Source organism: Zonotrichia albicollis, chromosome 9 (genome assembly GCF_047830755.1).
Source record: "Zonotrichia albicollis isolate bZonAlb1 chromosome 9, bZonAlb1.hap1, whole genome shotgun sequence".
Lineage (NCBI taxonomy): Eukaryota > Metazoa > Chordata > Aves > Passeriformes > Passerellidae > Zonotrichia > Zonotrichia albicollis.
This window is the reverse complement of record NC_133827.1, coordinates 33087693-33102192: the sequence shown is the minus strand read 5'-3', so window position 1 is coordinate 33102192 and position 14500 is coordinate 33087693. Positions and strand designations below refer to the sequence as shown.

Below are 14500 nucleotides of genomic sequence, written 5' to 3'. Positions count from 1 at the left end.
TGCCCAGGAAAAGAGCTTCTCTTTACCGAAGTGAAATGCAGGAGCCAAACTACAAAGCAGCACTCTGCTAGATGCAAAGGAAGGAACTGACTGGCCTAAGAGCACAACTCTGAACCTTCCACAACCAGGCATCAAAGCTGTTTAGGCTCAGGACACGGGGCTCAGCTACCAGCTTTGCCACACATCCTTCTGCACAAATCTGGACAAAGATGAACGACTGACAACACGTGAAGAGGCTTTCCTGTCTCCCAGATGCATCAGAGAGATCAGTCAGACTTCAGTCAACATACACCAAGAATCAAATATGCTCAAGTGAACAAGTGCCATTGGACAACAAGCCTAAAACAGCCTCCAAGTCAAGACTCCAGACTCTGACATTAAATCACCATTTTTAATTTTTTTTCTAAAATGTACTTTTTTATGAATTGCTGTTCCAATGCTTCCCCTTTAAAAAAAAAACCCACACCGTGCCAAACTAGGTGCAAATCACCTGAAGTTAGTTTGTAACAAATAAAAAAACCCCCCACAAAACAAAGGCTGAAATGCTTTAGAATCACAACAATGTACAAAACAAAAAACAAAAAAAAGGAGGAAAATACAACCTGAAAGTGTTCAAAATTCAGAAAGACTCATCAAGTCCATTGCTTCGGCAAGGGGATGCTGCTGCGACCCCTGCCAGTGGGTCCTGGGCCACCAGCCTGCCTCCATGCCAAACAGGCTCCTCTCCCACTGCCAGCATCCAAGGAAGAGAATGCATTACCCTTTGAATGTATCAATGGGGGAAACAACTCACAAGCAGCTCTGGGAGGTCACATCACATTCAGGAGAAATAGTTTCTAGCATGCCCCTAACCACCTGCAAGGTCTGTGTGAAAGAGCAGCCTGCTTCCTCCTTATTGTACTGATGCCTCAGAGATGCAGAACAGTGCTTTACATCTGTGAGAGATTAAAGGGCTTAGTAAGGGCAGTAAACAGACAGTTAAGTAAACAGCCCAGCACTGGAACTCATCTTCACAGAGCGAGGTAGTGTGAATTTCACCCCAGTTTAAAATAGACAGGGGTAGTGGAAAGGCTGAAGGCTTCCATGTAAAGCAGTTCCTGGCCTAGAAACCTTCCTGTGCTCCCTTTGGGAATGAAAAGATCTGTGCTGATGGCTTCCTCGCTCCCAGCCTGGCTTTGGTAGCCACACTTCAATGGGATTCACATGCTTGCTAGAGAAGCTCTCCCATGATGTGATTCAGCAGAGCATCTTCCTCAAGGTTAAGCAGCAATGAACTGGCTGGGAGGGAGCAAAACGGCCCACAGATATTTTGGTTTTTTCCTGCCCCTTTTGGTTAGTCCCTCTCTTTAAAAGTCCCTCTTGCCAGGACCAGAGCAGGGACACCCTGAAAACTCATAGGAGCTGCACAGTGTAACTTAGCCAGGTGCTGCTAACTGGGAGCTGTTCAAACAGAGCTTTTACTTGCCAGCTGGGAAGGGACTGGCCCAGAACCCACTGAAAAAGGAGACGCAGGCCCTTTTTGCTCCTCCTGTTGTCATTCCTGACTGAATGACATTAGATGGCATGTTCTAGTGACGGCTGGAGACCAGCCCTTTGACTTTGGACATCTTCTTTGTGGGCTGCCTTTGTTCTGTGTGTGGAGGGCACTCTCGCTCTACCAGCTGCTGTTCCATCTCCTGTGCTGATGACGAGGCTGTAGCTTTTAATGTTTTCTTTATGTTTGTGACCTGGCCAAGAAGAGACAGTGAATCAGCACCTGCTTCTTCCTCCCCTTCAGCAGACACTCTGTTCATAAACACTGAAAAACCCCTGGAGTATAAGAGTGGAAATGATAAAAGAGACTCTTCCAGCAGTAACATGCTCTCCATTTGAGTTTAATAAAGGTAACGTTTCATCCTCATTTACAGACAGAGCTGATAGTATTTCCAGTCTGGAATAACTAGGGATTACTTTTTTCCTAAGAGACAGTGGTACAATATTGTACCACCCTTCTGTCTGGCTGGAGGGACCTACTACTGCCCTGGTGGAGAAGGAGCTACCCTACCATTCTGTCAGCCAGAAGCAAGAAGGGGAAAGGAGACCATGAAGGAAAAATTCACTCTCTGGACAGAGCTCAAAAAGCAAAAATGCCATTTGGCCTACCTGACTACCTGAGACACAGGTATTTGCTAAGAAGCAGGAAAAGAAATTGGTTTTGTGGGAAGTGGCAGCAATGTTTTTGCTACTCTGGCTGAAAAGGAGAGATACAGCACTAAGCACCATCCTTGATCCCCTGGAACTCTGCAGGGCTCACCACAAATACAGTGAGCAAACCTACAAAAAACCCCCAAGGTTTGGGAGTCAGGTGTGCCAACTCCAAGCCAAAGGCATGTGGCAAACCAAAAGCGCTATGGATACGGATAAAGCCTCCAAGCAGACGCAAACATAAACCTGCAGGGACGATACCCCCTGAGGCAGCGCCTTGGGAGCCCATCCCCGCCTCCCCAGCGGCCGGGGCCGAGGTTCCGAACCGGAGCGCGGGCTCGTGCTGCCACCTAGCGGCGGGAGCGCGCAGGGCCGGCCCGACGCGGGGGAGCTGCCGTGGGCACTCCTGCCAGAGCAATTGAGGCTCCGGAGATTTTTAACTTCACTTCCAGCTTTTACAGAAAAGTGGTTTTTACCCCCTGCCTGCCTTGTACGAAGGGAATAGAGTTGCAATAAAAATCTGTGGTGAAATCATAGTTTTCCTAATGAATCAATACAGGAAACCACAATTAGTGCAGTCACCTAGCCTAAATTTATAAAAATTTATCAATAAAAGGTCCACCCTGCTGGATGCCTGATGTTTGTGGCCATACTAGCACTCAGAAGCAGATGTGTTTTCTTTCTACCCCATGCCTTATTTGCATGATTATCAGCCGCCTTCTGAGCTGTGACCATCAACACCAGGTGTTTATTATAGAGATTATTTCCTCCAGCAAACAAACATTTATCCAACAGCATAGAGGCCTGAGATGACTCTGTACCCACCTCCATTTCTACCTGCTGCTGAGTTCGGTGGTGGTTCTCTTTGTACTGGTTGGCTCTAAGTACTTGCTGCTCAATTCCTAAAAGAACTGCTTCACAGCCATCACACCTGCAAGACACAAATGATGTCAAACAGTGTTTACAAATTCTCCCTGGAGCAGCTCAATCAGGCAATCTGAAAAGTCACGCTCATCTAAAAGTTTAAGAGATTATTAAATTTATACTTCCTGCTTAGAGTTGCAAAAAGCTGGCAAGAAAAAGCTTTGCTGCGTACTCGATGCATTTCTCAGCACTCTCTAGAGAGTCTGTGTTACCCTTACCATCAGAGAGTAACTGCAGGTTCAATGCACTTTCATCTTCCTTTTCAGAGAGAATTACAGCTTAAACGGGATGCAACACAGTATTCAAACACAAAATTTTAAATTATAGAAAAAAAGTAATATTGATATAATCCTCCTGCCTGTTAAGTGTTCAAATGACAAGAGCACTCAGCATGGAACTCAAGAACTGGAAAAGACAAAAAGGGAATTGGCAGTGGGTTCACTGTTACCTTCCAAACAATGCTGCAAGGTCCTGGAAGCTGTCAGAGCCCTCCCACCGTGATGGGACTGAGGGAGTTGGAGCAGAGAAGCAAAAAACCTGCCCCCACCACAGGACAGCATATTTGCCCAGCAGTTTAATTACTTTTTATGCACTCATTACCATAGCAACTAGGAAGCAATTCCCAGTCAGCTCAGGACCTGCCATGGGCTCCACAGTCCATGCAGGAATTTCTTTAGGTGGGAAGGGAACCCTACACAAAGATGAGAAACAGCTTCCTGGCAAAGGTACAAAGAGATAATGCCACAGTCCCACTACAGCTGCAAACAGGCTGCATTTGCAGGAGCAAAGAGAAGACAAAGCCACCTGAAACTTCAAACTTGAAGAAACATCCCATCCAAAGAGCTGTGATTCTTGAGAATTTGCCCACACAGTTCTCAAAACAGTGAAAAAGGCTGAAAAGTAACAGCTCTGCCCTCATTATTAAGTGCTGCAGCTCCCACCACAGAACCATGAGTCCAGTTTGGCACCTCCTTCTGCAAAGTCCTTGACTCATCACTGGGGCTCTGCCATGTAAAAGCTACAGTGAGAGCAGAAGCTCACAGTGTGGTAGAGTTTGGCTTGATATGTAATACAAACTGAATCCCAGATGGGATCTTGGAAAACTTGCCCAACAGACTCCTCCTCCAAGTGCCTACTTACAGCATAAGACTCCTGATTAATGGAACATGGTGAAATTGAGCCAGCACTTGAAACTGTGAGGGGGAAAACAGGACAAGCTATGTACAAGGAAAAAGGAGGGTGGAGAGACTGCCTCACCATTCCTGGAGTGTTTTGACAATGTTACTGATGTCCTTCTTCTGAATGTCTCTGCCAATACAAAAATCCACCTCTAACACCTGGTTTCGCTGATCCAATTTCCCCTGGATAATATCTGTGTAAACTGCTTCAATAATGAGATCTTCCAGCTCCCTCAGATTCCTCATATCCAGGTCCTTCAGCAACACAGAATAGGGAATGCACTAAAAACAGCAAGATCAAGAGTAAGTTAACAGTCCTAGAGCAAAATGAATGGCTAAGTCTCAAAAGGCTGAGACTCAAATGTTTATTGTATCCTACACTTTGACCTACAGGTGCAGCAGTGACTGATCATGGCAGAACAAATGCTTGCCAGGCTGTGAAATATTCTGACACAACTTTGGTAATTCCTGAAGCTTTGGTATAGTATAGCACATTCTAGAAGAAAAAAGGTAAATGGGATTGTAGAAGAAATTAAGAGTGTTGCATAATTTTCTCTAGAAGAAAAAGTCAGTGTTTTAAAAAATGATTCTCCATCTCCAGCAGTGAAAAAAGCCATACAAAGTTTCCCAGACCTTACTGACCAATGTGCATGTCAGTTCAGACATCCCCACACTTCACCCATGGAAGTCCACTAAGTTAATATCCCAAATGCACAAGGAGAGAACACTGTACCCTACATGTACCTTCACAGTACAGGATTTTTTTTGTGAGTACCCATGCAGTCTGATACAACTTCAGTGCTCTGGAATGGATGCCATTTTCTAAAACAAAGCCAAGAGACAACAGCTGTCAAACCCCACACGCTTTACCTTCATTCGGGAAGCCAGGCTCACTATCGTCAAGTGCTTCAGCTTGTTTTTCTGAGTCACTGTTAATTCAGGCAGGTTATCTTTGTTTGCTGTTAATGTCAAAAAGACAACATTCAGGACTTCACTTTGAAAATTACATAATCCAGGCTGCAGAACTCCAGGCTAGTTATGCTACACTACACCCTGAAATACTGAACACCTCCAGCTAATGTGGGTGCTGGCTGGTGAGCAGAACGTGCTGCTGCAGATAAACTGGCACAACCAGGGAGAGAAGGGGAAAAGTTAAGAACAACTTGGCAATTCCATTCTTATCTGCTTCTTCAGTAATTCTGGTTCTGGAATTATAAGGTAATTCATAACTGGTGCCTTGCCAAAACAGTTGGTCAATGGCTTTGCTTTTACCGAGTAATTTCTGTTTCATTAACAAGCTGACAGAAAAAAATCTTCCCCCTTTGCTGATGTGGTTGCAAATACAGCTGGTTTTATTTCTCTGAAGAGCTGCAGAATTTAAACTGCAAAGTACCAAGCTGAGGAAGAGAGCAGAAATCATTAATCTAGATGGCCACACTGTCACTGTATTATATCCATGTGCCTCATGAATATTTAAAAAGAGAAAGGAAACTGGCAGCCCTCCAAAGCTAAGAAACTCTTTAAAACATCTACTTTAATGGAAATTAGTGTTTCAGGGCCACTCAAGCTCTCCCATCCATCCCACCTCATCCAGTGCTCTTCATTTTGACTGCTTTTCCCCCTTTCTCTTTCTTCACTAGAAAAGGAAGAATGAACTGTGCTGTCACACAGTGACACAAGAGCATGGACAGCAAGCACATCCTCTAATCAGTCACAGAATTCATGAGGCTCATGTTGCTCCACAGACACTGGAATTTCCAGTCCTTGCACTTACAGATGCCACTGCTCCTTACAGGAACTAGATAGCTCATCCACCACCCTGAGAAACAGCACTATGACAGAATTATTTGTCACACTCTGTAATGGTCTGGATGAGGCTGCTACCCACAAATGAAGCATTAAATTGTAGCAGAATGGAAGCATAAGCACTAGAGATAAAAGCACATTTCAACAGATACAAAGATGATTCACACATAGTCTTTCTAAAGCTGTATAAAAGTCATTATTTCAACTTGTATTCTAGCTAAGAAATTATTCACTTTGTTTCAGCAATGCCGTCACGGAATAAAATGTTATCTCACAAACCATATAGGTTTTTATAAATAATGCAGAACAATTTTGTCTAAGTTTTCTGCAGTTTCCATAACTGGTGTTATCTAAATTTCCATAGAGATGTCTGAAATTTCCCTCTTCAGAGGTAAGTGGCCTGTGAACATCACTGATTCTGCTGCAGATGAATTCAACCCAGCACTGCAGTCCCATCCAAAGCAGCAGCACCCCAGAGTCTCTAACCCTTCCTTTCATTTTTAGCAAGCAAAAAGCACACATGACCCAGACCCCCTACAGACAATTCTCTTCCTAAGCAACTCCTGTTCCTGGATGCTTTCATCCAGCCACACTACACCAGGCATGTAAGGAAGCCAAGAATTGCCTGTGCCAACCCTGAAGGGCAGCCCAGTCCCAGCCCCTGCAAAGGGGCAGCAGTCTCTTACCCACATAGTCCCGGTAGGTTCCGTATGCAAACAGGTTCAGCAGCTGGAAATAAGCAGCATTAGAGCCCTCAGCAAGCTGGATGGGGAGAAAAGAAACATCACATAAAATGGGCAACACAACCCTGAAAGGCACCTTCTCCAGAGAATGGCTGAAGTCTGCACAGGACGTAAGCAGAAAAGCAATTATAATCCCAAGCTAGACCCTTCCTTCCTAAGGCCTCAAGAGCAGCAAATTTCAGGAGTTTTAGAGTCAAGTGATCCAGCCAGCTCTATGCACTGGAACTTAACTCCAGTTTGGACTGTCAATGCTTTGTGTGGCACCTTGGGAGGAAAAGAAAAAAGCAAATCTTAACCCAGCTGACAACCTACAGGGCCGGTCCTCTCACCAGGTCATAAGCAAGCAGGTGATGGTGATGGCTGGGGAGGATCCTGTGAAAGCTGGGACAGAGCCACCACAGCTTCAAGCAAAGCAAGCTGGGACACTGCACTGGAGTGCATTTGGAGGTAACAGCTCCTCTCTTGCCTGCAAACACTTCACTGGAATAACGGCAGCACCAAGCAGTGATTTTTATTGATTGGGTTTTTAATACCATTAACTGCACACAAACCCAGGAAAAAGCCAGCATTTGTCATTTGATACTGAATAACCATTGAGGTGCTCTTGTGCATATTGAAGGGCCTGTTTGGAAAGCCAAACTTGCTGTGCACTGTTACTCCAGCTGCAGAGACACTCAGCTTAGATTCCTTCATTGTGGAAGAGGCAGGGACTGGCAAAGCACTCTCAGCAAGAGCTCTGGAACTTGCTTTCACCTTGGTTTGCAATGGTTTGGATTTGGTTACCACCCAGGCCTGATACACTAGACATCTGTTCACAAAGACTTTTGGAGAGCACTGAAGTTCTGCTTTCCAGGACAGTAAAGAAGTAGAAAGGGATTTTTTCCCTTGTTGGCTGCCAAAGTGCCTTCTTAAAACTCCTACTGTGCTGCTGCCAGGTTTTTGCTGTGCTAGCAATTGCCTTAAGGTAGCAAAGCTTTCTATAGGTGTTCTTTAACACCTAACATATACAGGCAAAAGCAAGGTCACTCTCTTATTCAAAAACATCTCTCAACCCAGGTAAGTTGCAACAGGCCCTCCTGGCACAGAAATTTCACCCACAGGCTGCCTGTGGAAACTTCTGGAGATCCCTTATGCCAGTAGTGCAGAAGGGGAATCAGGATAAAAACTCAACTCTTACCTCTTTCACATTTGTTAACTCCAACAGCTCTCCAAAGACATAAACCCCAGGAGCTTCCAGCACTTGATTTATAAGAGCAGTCAGAGCTGAGCCACTTGTTCCCTTGGCTAGTAAAATGAACTGCTCTAGAAGATTGCAGGATGGCTTCTGTTCTCCTGCCATTCTAGGTTTTCAATCTGTCAGTAAAAGAACATAATATTAACACATCCTTTCTCCTCTGCTGAGCTCTGCCTGCCAGGGGACCAGGAGGTGCTCAGCACAGCAACATTTCAGCTGCCAGCCTTTTCTTCAGCATTCAGGGGGCAGGCCAAAAACCCAGCAGGTTCAACTGCTGATTTAGCTGGGGAGCAAGGATGACTCCCACAATTTCTAAGCAAAATTTCTGTCTGAGCAGTTCCCTAAAAGGATCTGCTCTTGCAGATCCCTTCTTATAACACTAGAGTTTAGACTTCATGCTGTTCTCAAACTTTTCCTTCTAGTGATGCTGCCAAACAATGCCAACTGTAAAGATGCTTATTGATGCACTTGACTGACTTCCTCCTACAGCTCCAAAGCAGCAACAGAACTCCCTGTGAGGGACTGATGCACTCTGCATGCCCACACATCCACCTTTTCCCTTGACTCTGCCTATTGATACAGTGTGTTTCCAGAATTCCCATTGCTTTCTGAGCCCAAAAGGCAAAAACAACTGTGAGGGGCCTGTAAGCAGCTCCCCTGTCTGCACCGTGCAGTTCAAGTGTTTGGGGTTAACTGGGAAGCTTCAGTGATAAAAATACCCTTTCTACAAAGGCTCTATTTAAGTCCCTGTAAAGAGAATCTTTGTCTTCTGCTGCTGCCTGACATTTCTGGTGTGCATGCTGTCTCCCAGCACCAACATGCTGCTTTTGAAATGTAAACCACTATTTATGAACAAGTTGCACAAAATGAGCTGTTTGTTTACAAACAACCGAGACAAAACTTCCCAAGCATGTTATTCAGAGACCAAACAAAGGACTGAGCAGATAAGGGAGGTTTTGTGTCCTGTTCCTATGGGATAATTATCAAGCAGAGGGCATAACCGTGATGAAACCCAAACACCAGAGAACCTGTCTGGCTCTGTGTGACCCACGTGGGCTGGGCCCACACCCACCCTTGTGGGGGCAGCACAGTCACACGGGGGCTTTGCTGTTCCACCAGGCCTAACCAAATTAAGGCTTGTGAAGGCACCACAGCTTCCTGTGTTAGTCAACTTCTAAAAATACACTTCACTTTGTTCTATTACACCTGCAGGTACAAACGGTCTGAGCTTTAGAGAGCAGCCTTTAACACTCCCCACACTGAGATATCTCAGCCCCCGAAGTCTCTCTGGGGTTCTCTCCACCAGGGGCACACGTGCAGCCTGGCTGAACAGCACCTCAGCTCTGCCAGAAACCCCTGCACTACACAACAGTCAGTGTGCCTGCCTGATACATCAGCGTGCTCCCTCTGCTCACAGAGAGGGCCATTTCCTCACGAGACAATATGGATTGACTGGGCTGGGAATGAGATTCAGATTTCACAGTTCTATTGTCCTCCCTCACAGGTGATCAAACCACACGCTGGTGTGTGAGGTTACAAAAGACTGGCTGGCTGTATCCATGCCCTAGTAGGGAAGAGATGCCAATTCTCTGCCCCTTTCCAAGTAAATGTTCAAACAACTGCGGTGCTATTGCAACCTGTGTGCACACCCGTGTCACAGGGAACACCTCGCTGCTTCCACAACCCATTCACCCCGGGGAGAAGTGACTGAAATACAGCACACCCTCCAACGTAGCCTGTCCAAAGGCTACAACAACCCAAGTAGAGGGACAAGCCGGGCTTCTCTCGCGGTCAGGCCTTTCTAAGGCAGCTCAAGGAGTTTCAAGGCGGGAAGCGGCCCGCAGACCCTGCAGCAGGAGGGCGGGGGTTTCCCGGCCCTGCCGTTCTCCAGACCCCCGGCAGAGCCCTCGGGCCCCACCGGGCCCTACTGCAGGGTGTAATTTACCGGGGGTCCCCCACGGCCGCCCCTGTTCCCGGGAGGCCTCTCCCAGCCCCGGCATTACCTCTCCGCTCCCGGCCTCCCGTCCCGCCGCTCCCGGGGCCGAACCCGCCGCGCCTCAAGCCGCCATGATGGCGGCGCCGGTGTCCGCGCGCGGCTCCTTCCCCCCGGAACGCGCGGGCCGCGCCGAACGTTCCGGCCCATCCCGGCGGCCGCGAGGAGCGGGGACCGCGGCCCGGCATCCCCGGGGGACCGGGATGGGGACCGGGATGGCGGTGCTGGCACCGACACAGCCGTGCTCCAGCAGCCACGGAGCAAACTTCATGAGCTTATGCTGCAACAGCTGCTCCGCTGCGTCCCAGCAGCTGTTCAGCATAAGCAATAAAATTCCTGCCTCTCTTTTAGGGGACACGAGGTCCTGTGGCAGCATCACAGGGGTTTGAACCCCAAAATAACCCGTGCAAAGGGCTGCTGTTGTGAGGCCACTTCGCTATTAGAAGTGGAGCCATTATTAGATTTGCTCCCCAGGGAAGTGATCACAGCCCCAAGGCTGGCAGAGCCCAAGGAGTGTTTGTTTGGACAGCACCCTCAGGCACACGCTGCATTCCTGGGGCTGTCCTGGGCAAGGACAGGAGTTGGGCTCGATGGTCCTTGTGAGTCCCTTCCCACTCAGGATATTCTATGATTCTACCAGCTGAGCCTCTCAGGCCAGTCCTCATGGGAAATGGCAAGAGATGGAGTGAAGATAGAACTGATTTTGAACTCCACAGAAAAATGGTCCATCCAAATGATAAACCATTTGGCTGTGACATGGAGGATCAGGGAGGGAACTGGAAGGGTTAAGATCCTCCCCAGGGCATAAATCAGGATGCTTGAAAGGGTATCACAATAAGGGTGGAAACAAAAGGGAATTGGGGATTGTTAACCTCCCCAAGGTTTGTAGGCTCATCCATGCCATGTTGTGAACAAAATGTTAAAAATCCTTCAGCTGAGAGCAAAGTGCTTCTGGCTTTCAGTCAGCAAGTCCCTGAAGATCATCAAATCATGGACCAGCATGGTCAGGAGGGGGCAACTTTCAAGGAATGAACATCAGAAACTATTAGGGAAACTGATGGGGCTTAGCCTGTGTCTCTGAGCCATCTACAGCAGGTCCCTGGGGTCCCATCATCCAGCAGAGAAGAGGTGTCAGACAAGGGCAGAGATGCAGGTGTTGGAATGCTGTTGTGACACTCTGGGCTTCAGAGCAAATTGGATGTAAAAAACCAAGCCCTGCACAACAAGGGAACTCAGCCAGGGCTATAACAAGCCAGCCAGTAATTTACTTAAGCCACACTTAGCCCTCATCTGCACAGGGAGGGAGAATTACCTCTTTAATCACATCCTAACCAGGCCCGTGGTTCATCCTGCAGACATGCTGGAACAGTTGCCTTGGACAAGCAGTGTGTGGCCTCCTTTTTCCCAACACTCACCGCAGCTCAAATTCCAGGCTGAAACAGAAATGGAAATAAATGATTGTGAGCTATTTTCCATGGATTCTGCAACCTTTTGCCAGAGCCTGAGGGTAAAAATCATCTGTTAGCCCCATGTAGGTCAGTCAGGAGTCCCTGTCCTAATATCTCCCAACGGCTGCCAGCCAGCCTGGCTGACCTGGACTTTGGAGGACAGCATCAGCTAAGCTCAGCTTTTGGGATGGATTTTTGTTTTTAAGAGGAAAAATATGTGGATGTCCAGCTGTCTCAGTCCCTTTTAAACAGCTATTGCAACCTCTTGCTCCACCCACGCAGCTCTGTGTGTGCCAGGACATGTTAATCCATTTTATCTTTTAATGTTGGCATTATCTCTTGACTCGCCCCACCTCTTCCCCTTGTGATTCTGCAGCCCAGGTCCCTTTTAGGCAGCACATAATTCACCTTATTTCCCTGCACTGCCACAGTAATGTCCCCAAGCTGTGGGGTCCTGGACCCCCAGACTTTGAGGACACCTGACCTCCCCAAGGAGAGGGCCAACAGTGAAAACACTTCTGTGTTTCTTGTATTTTCCCTTATATTTCATTGCTCACCTGTGTGTGCTTCCATGACCCTTCATCCATTCATCCCCATGCCCTGCAGCTGCCAGCACACACCTCCAGAGCATGGTGAGGGGGAGCTCCCAGGCCCTACTGAAAAGTTTCCAAACTCTCTTTATTTCCCAGGATGCAGGGACTAAGCTGCTTGCTGGACTCTCCTCTCAGCCAGGCAAGGAGTGATGTCTGGGTGGCTGCAGATGTGAAGTTGTACAACCTCTCCCATCAGGTGTGGGGTGGGATGAAGCCCCAGCTGGGGCTCTCTGAACTATCTCCCAGTTACTCTGCTCTGCAGAAACACCAAAGGAACTCCTTTACCTGCACCTTGAGAGCAGCTGCTGCAGGAGCAGAGAGCAGGCTGGAGGCATCTTCTCACCTGCAGTGGTAGCTCAGAAGCTGCCACACCTGCCAGAGATGTGAAGGAAAATTTTCAGTTGCAAGTGGCACCAAAAGACAGAGGGATTTGCAGCAACTTTCTTGCAAAGAGGTTTTTAAGATGATGTGCTCAAGAGTGCTGTTTGTGTTAATGCAGCCCAAGGACTGTGAGAGATCCCAGGGTTTTTATCACTCTGAGTTGGGCTGCCACGTGTTCCACAGCTGCCTGGCCCTGCACTAGTGACAGGAGCCTCACACTTCAGCTGTGAGCTCTTCTGTGATGTTCAGAAGTTCCTGAATGAGAGGCCTGTGGCTCCCAGCACAGCAAGGTGACCTTGGGAATTCTGAGACTTGGCCAGGAAATGCAAAGGCTCCAACTTGAAACTCCACAAACATCCCTATCCCTGCGCTAGAGAAGCCCTTCAAAGCTGCAAGAGTTCCCTTCTATGAGATCCATTTGGTCTCTGGCTCCTTCATCTCTGAGGAACCTGAACAAAGACAGGATGGAGCCTCTTATGACTTCTGTAAACCAGCATGTCCTACTTCCACCTGGCAGGCTCATTTCCTACATACAAGCAATTGTTTCTGCCTTTTCCAGGTCTGCTTTTGTCTTGCTTGCCTTTTCTCCTTGTCACTCTTTTCTCCTCAGTGATCTTTAGTCCCTCCTCTTTAGACAGCATGCAATTCCACAGCCTAGCTAAAACCCAGGATGGACTCTTTAACAAAATATAGATAGATATTTATTGGCACAGCTCACCCCTGGCACTCTGCCCAGGCTCAAAATGACCCCGCCAGACACTTAAACTGATAGTGGGAAATTGAGCATGGATCACATACATCAGGAAAAGAAATGCTGCCTATTTTTATTATTAAGATCTGGTGTCAGTGATGCTGGCAGCGGCCTTGCCCTTATGCATTAAACGCAGCCTTTATTAACACTCAGAGTCTCCACTTTTGCACAGTGGGTGATTTGGAGGCAAATGGAGCCATGAGTGAGTGCACTGATGGCACCCTGACTGTTCACTGGTCCTCATTTGAGGACTGGGTTACAACTGCTGGCTTTATTTTATCCATGACTTAATGCTTTTATCAGTTGCACTCAGATTGTTAAGAGAGGAGTTAATTAGCTCATGTTAAAGAGCAGACTGGCTCCTGAAATGTGCTAACAAATCTGAGACTTTCCCTCCCCACAATCAACTCTGCTACATAAACATAAAGGCTATAAAGATTATTAGAGGGCTGGAGCACCTCTCTGATGAGGAAAGGCTGGAAGAATTTGCATTGTTCAGCCTGGAGAAGGTTTTAGGGTGACATCATTCAGGCCTTTCTGTACCTGAAGGGGTCCTACAAGAAAGCTGGAGAGGGACTTTTTACAAGGCAATAGAGTTCTAGTGATAGAACAAGGGGCATGGCTTCAAAATGACAGAAGGCAGATTTAGGTTAGATATTCGGATGGAATTCTTTCCTGTGAGGATGCTGAGGCACTGACAGGTTTCCTGGCAAAGCTGTGGATGGCCCATCCCTGGATGTGTTCAAGGCCAGTCTGGATGGTCTTTAAGTCCCTTTCAACTCCAACTGATCTGTTATTCAAATTTCTGCAGCACAAAGAAGGCTGCCTTTGTTCCAGGGGTAGCACACTATTTATCTTTAACCTGCCCCACAATGCTGGTGCTGTTGGCTCCGGCCTCGGGACACGCAGAACCTCAGAACTGCGAGGTTTGGGAGGGAGCTCTGGCGATCAGCCAGTCCAACCCCTTGACAAGGCAGGGTCACCTGGAGCAGATAACATAGAACAGGTCCAGGTGGGCTCTGAAGGTCTCTGGCAGAAGCCGCTCCGGGGCTGACCCGGGTCCCCACATCACCTGAGCTCACGGGCGGAGCTCCGCGAGCAGACCCAGAGACGGAACCTCGGGACCCTCACTGCCCGGGGAGAAGCGCCAGCCAAGCTCCAGCGGCTCGGGGCCGCTCGGCCGCCGTTGACGAGGCCCGGGGCGGCTTCTCACCCCCTCGACTGCTCCCCGCTGAGGCCTCCCGGCCCGGGGACCGCCCGCTCCC

The 14500-nt window shown here is 47.9% G+C and overlaps 1 protein-coding gene across 2 annotated transcripts; it reads right to left on the bottom strand.

The window, feature by feature from the left end:
* Positions 1–370: 370 nt before the first annotated feature.
* On the bottom strand, positions 371–14466 carry COPS7B (COP9 signalosome subunit 7B). Of its 2 annotated transcripts, XM_014265483.3 has the most exons (9): positions 14449–14466; positions 12389–12475; positions 11375–11495; positions 8013–8188; positions 6779–6854; positions 5157–5245; positions 4366–4568; positions 3010–3115; positions 371–1727 (listed from the first exon to the last, which is right to left on the bottom strand). In XM_014265483.3, exons 4-9 carry the CDS (start codon positions 8172–8174, stop codon positions 1569–1571), a joined length of 795 nt encoding a protein of 264 aa, XP_014120958.1. In that variant the 5' UTR covers positions 8175–8188; positions 11375–11495; positions 12389–12475; positions 14449–14466; the 3' UTR covers positions 371–1568. The 2 variants fall into 2 exon arrangements, with proteins under 2 accessions (XP_014120958.1, XP_074403386.1); XM_074547285.1 differs by lacking the exons at positions 11375–11495; positions 12389–12475; positions 14449–14466 and adding an exon at positions 10073–10226.
* Positions 14467–14500: the final 34 nt, after the last annotated feature.

What these genes read in the sequence shown, in the direction of transcription:
- COPS7B (XM_014265483.3), bottom strand. Translation starts at nt 8,174, where the DNA reads ATGGCAGGAGAACAGAAGCCATCCTGCAATCTTCTAGAGCAGTTCATT. An exon ending in AGTTAACAAATGTGAAAGAG is followed by an intron (nt 6,855 to 8,012) that starts GTAAGAGTTGAG and finishes CTCCCCATCCAG; the next exon opens with CTTGCTGAGGGCTCTAATGC. An exon ending in GTCAAAACACTCCAGGAATG is followed by an intron (nt 3,116 to 4,365) that starts GTGAGGCAGTCT and finishes TGTGTCTTGCAG; the next exon opens with GTGTGATGGCTGTGAAGCAG.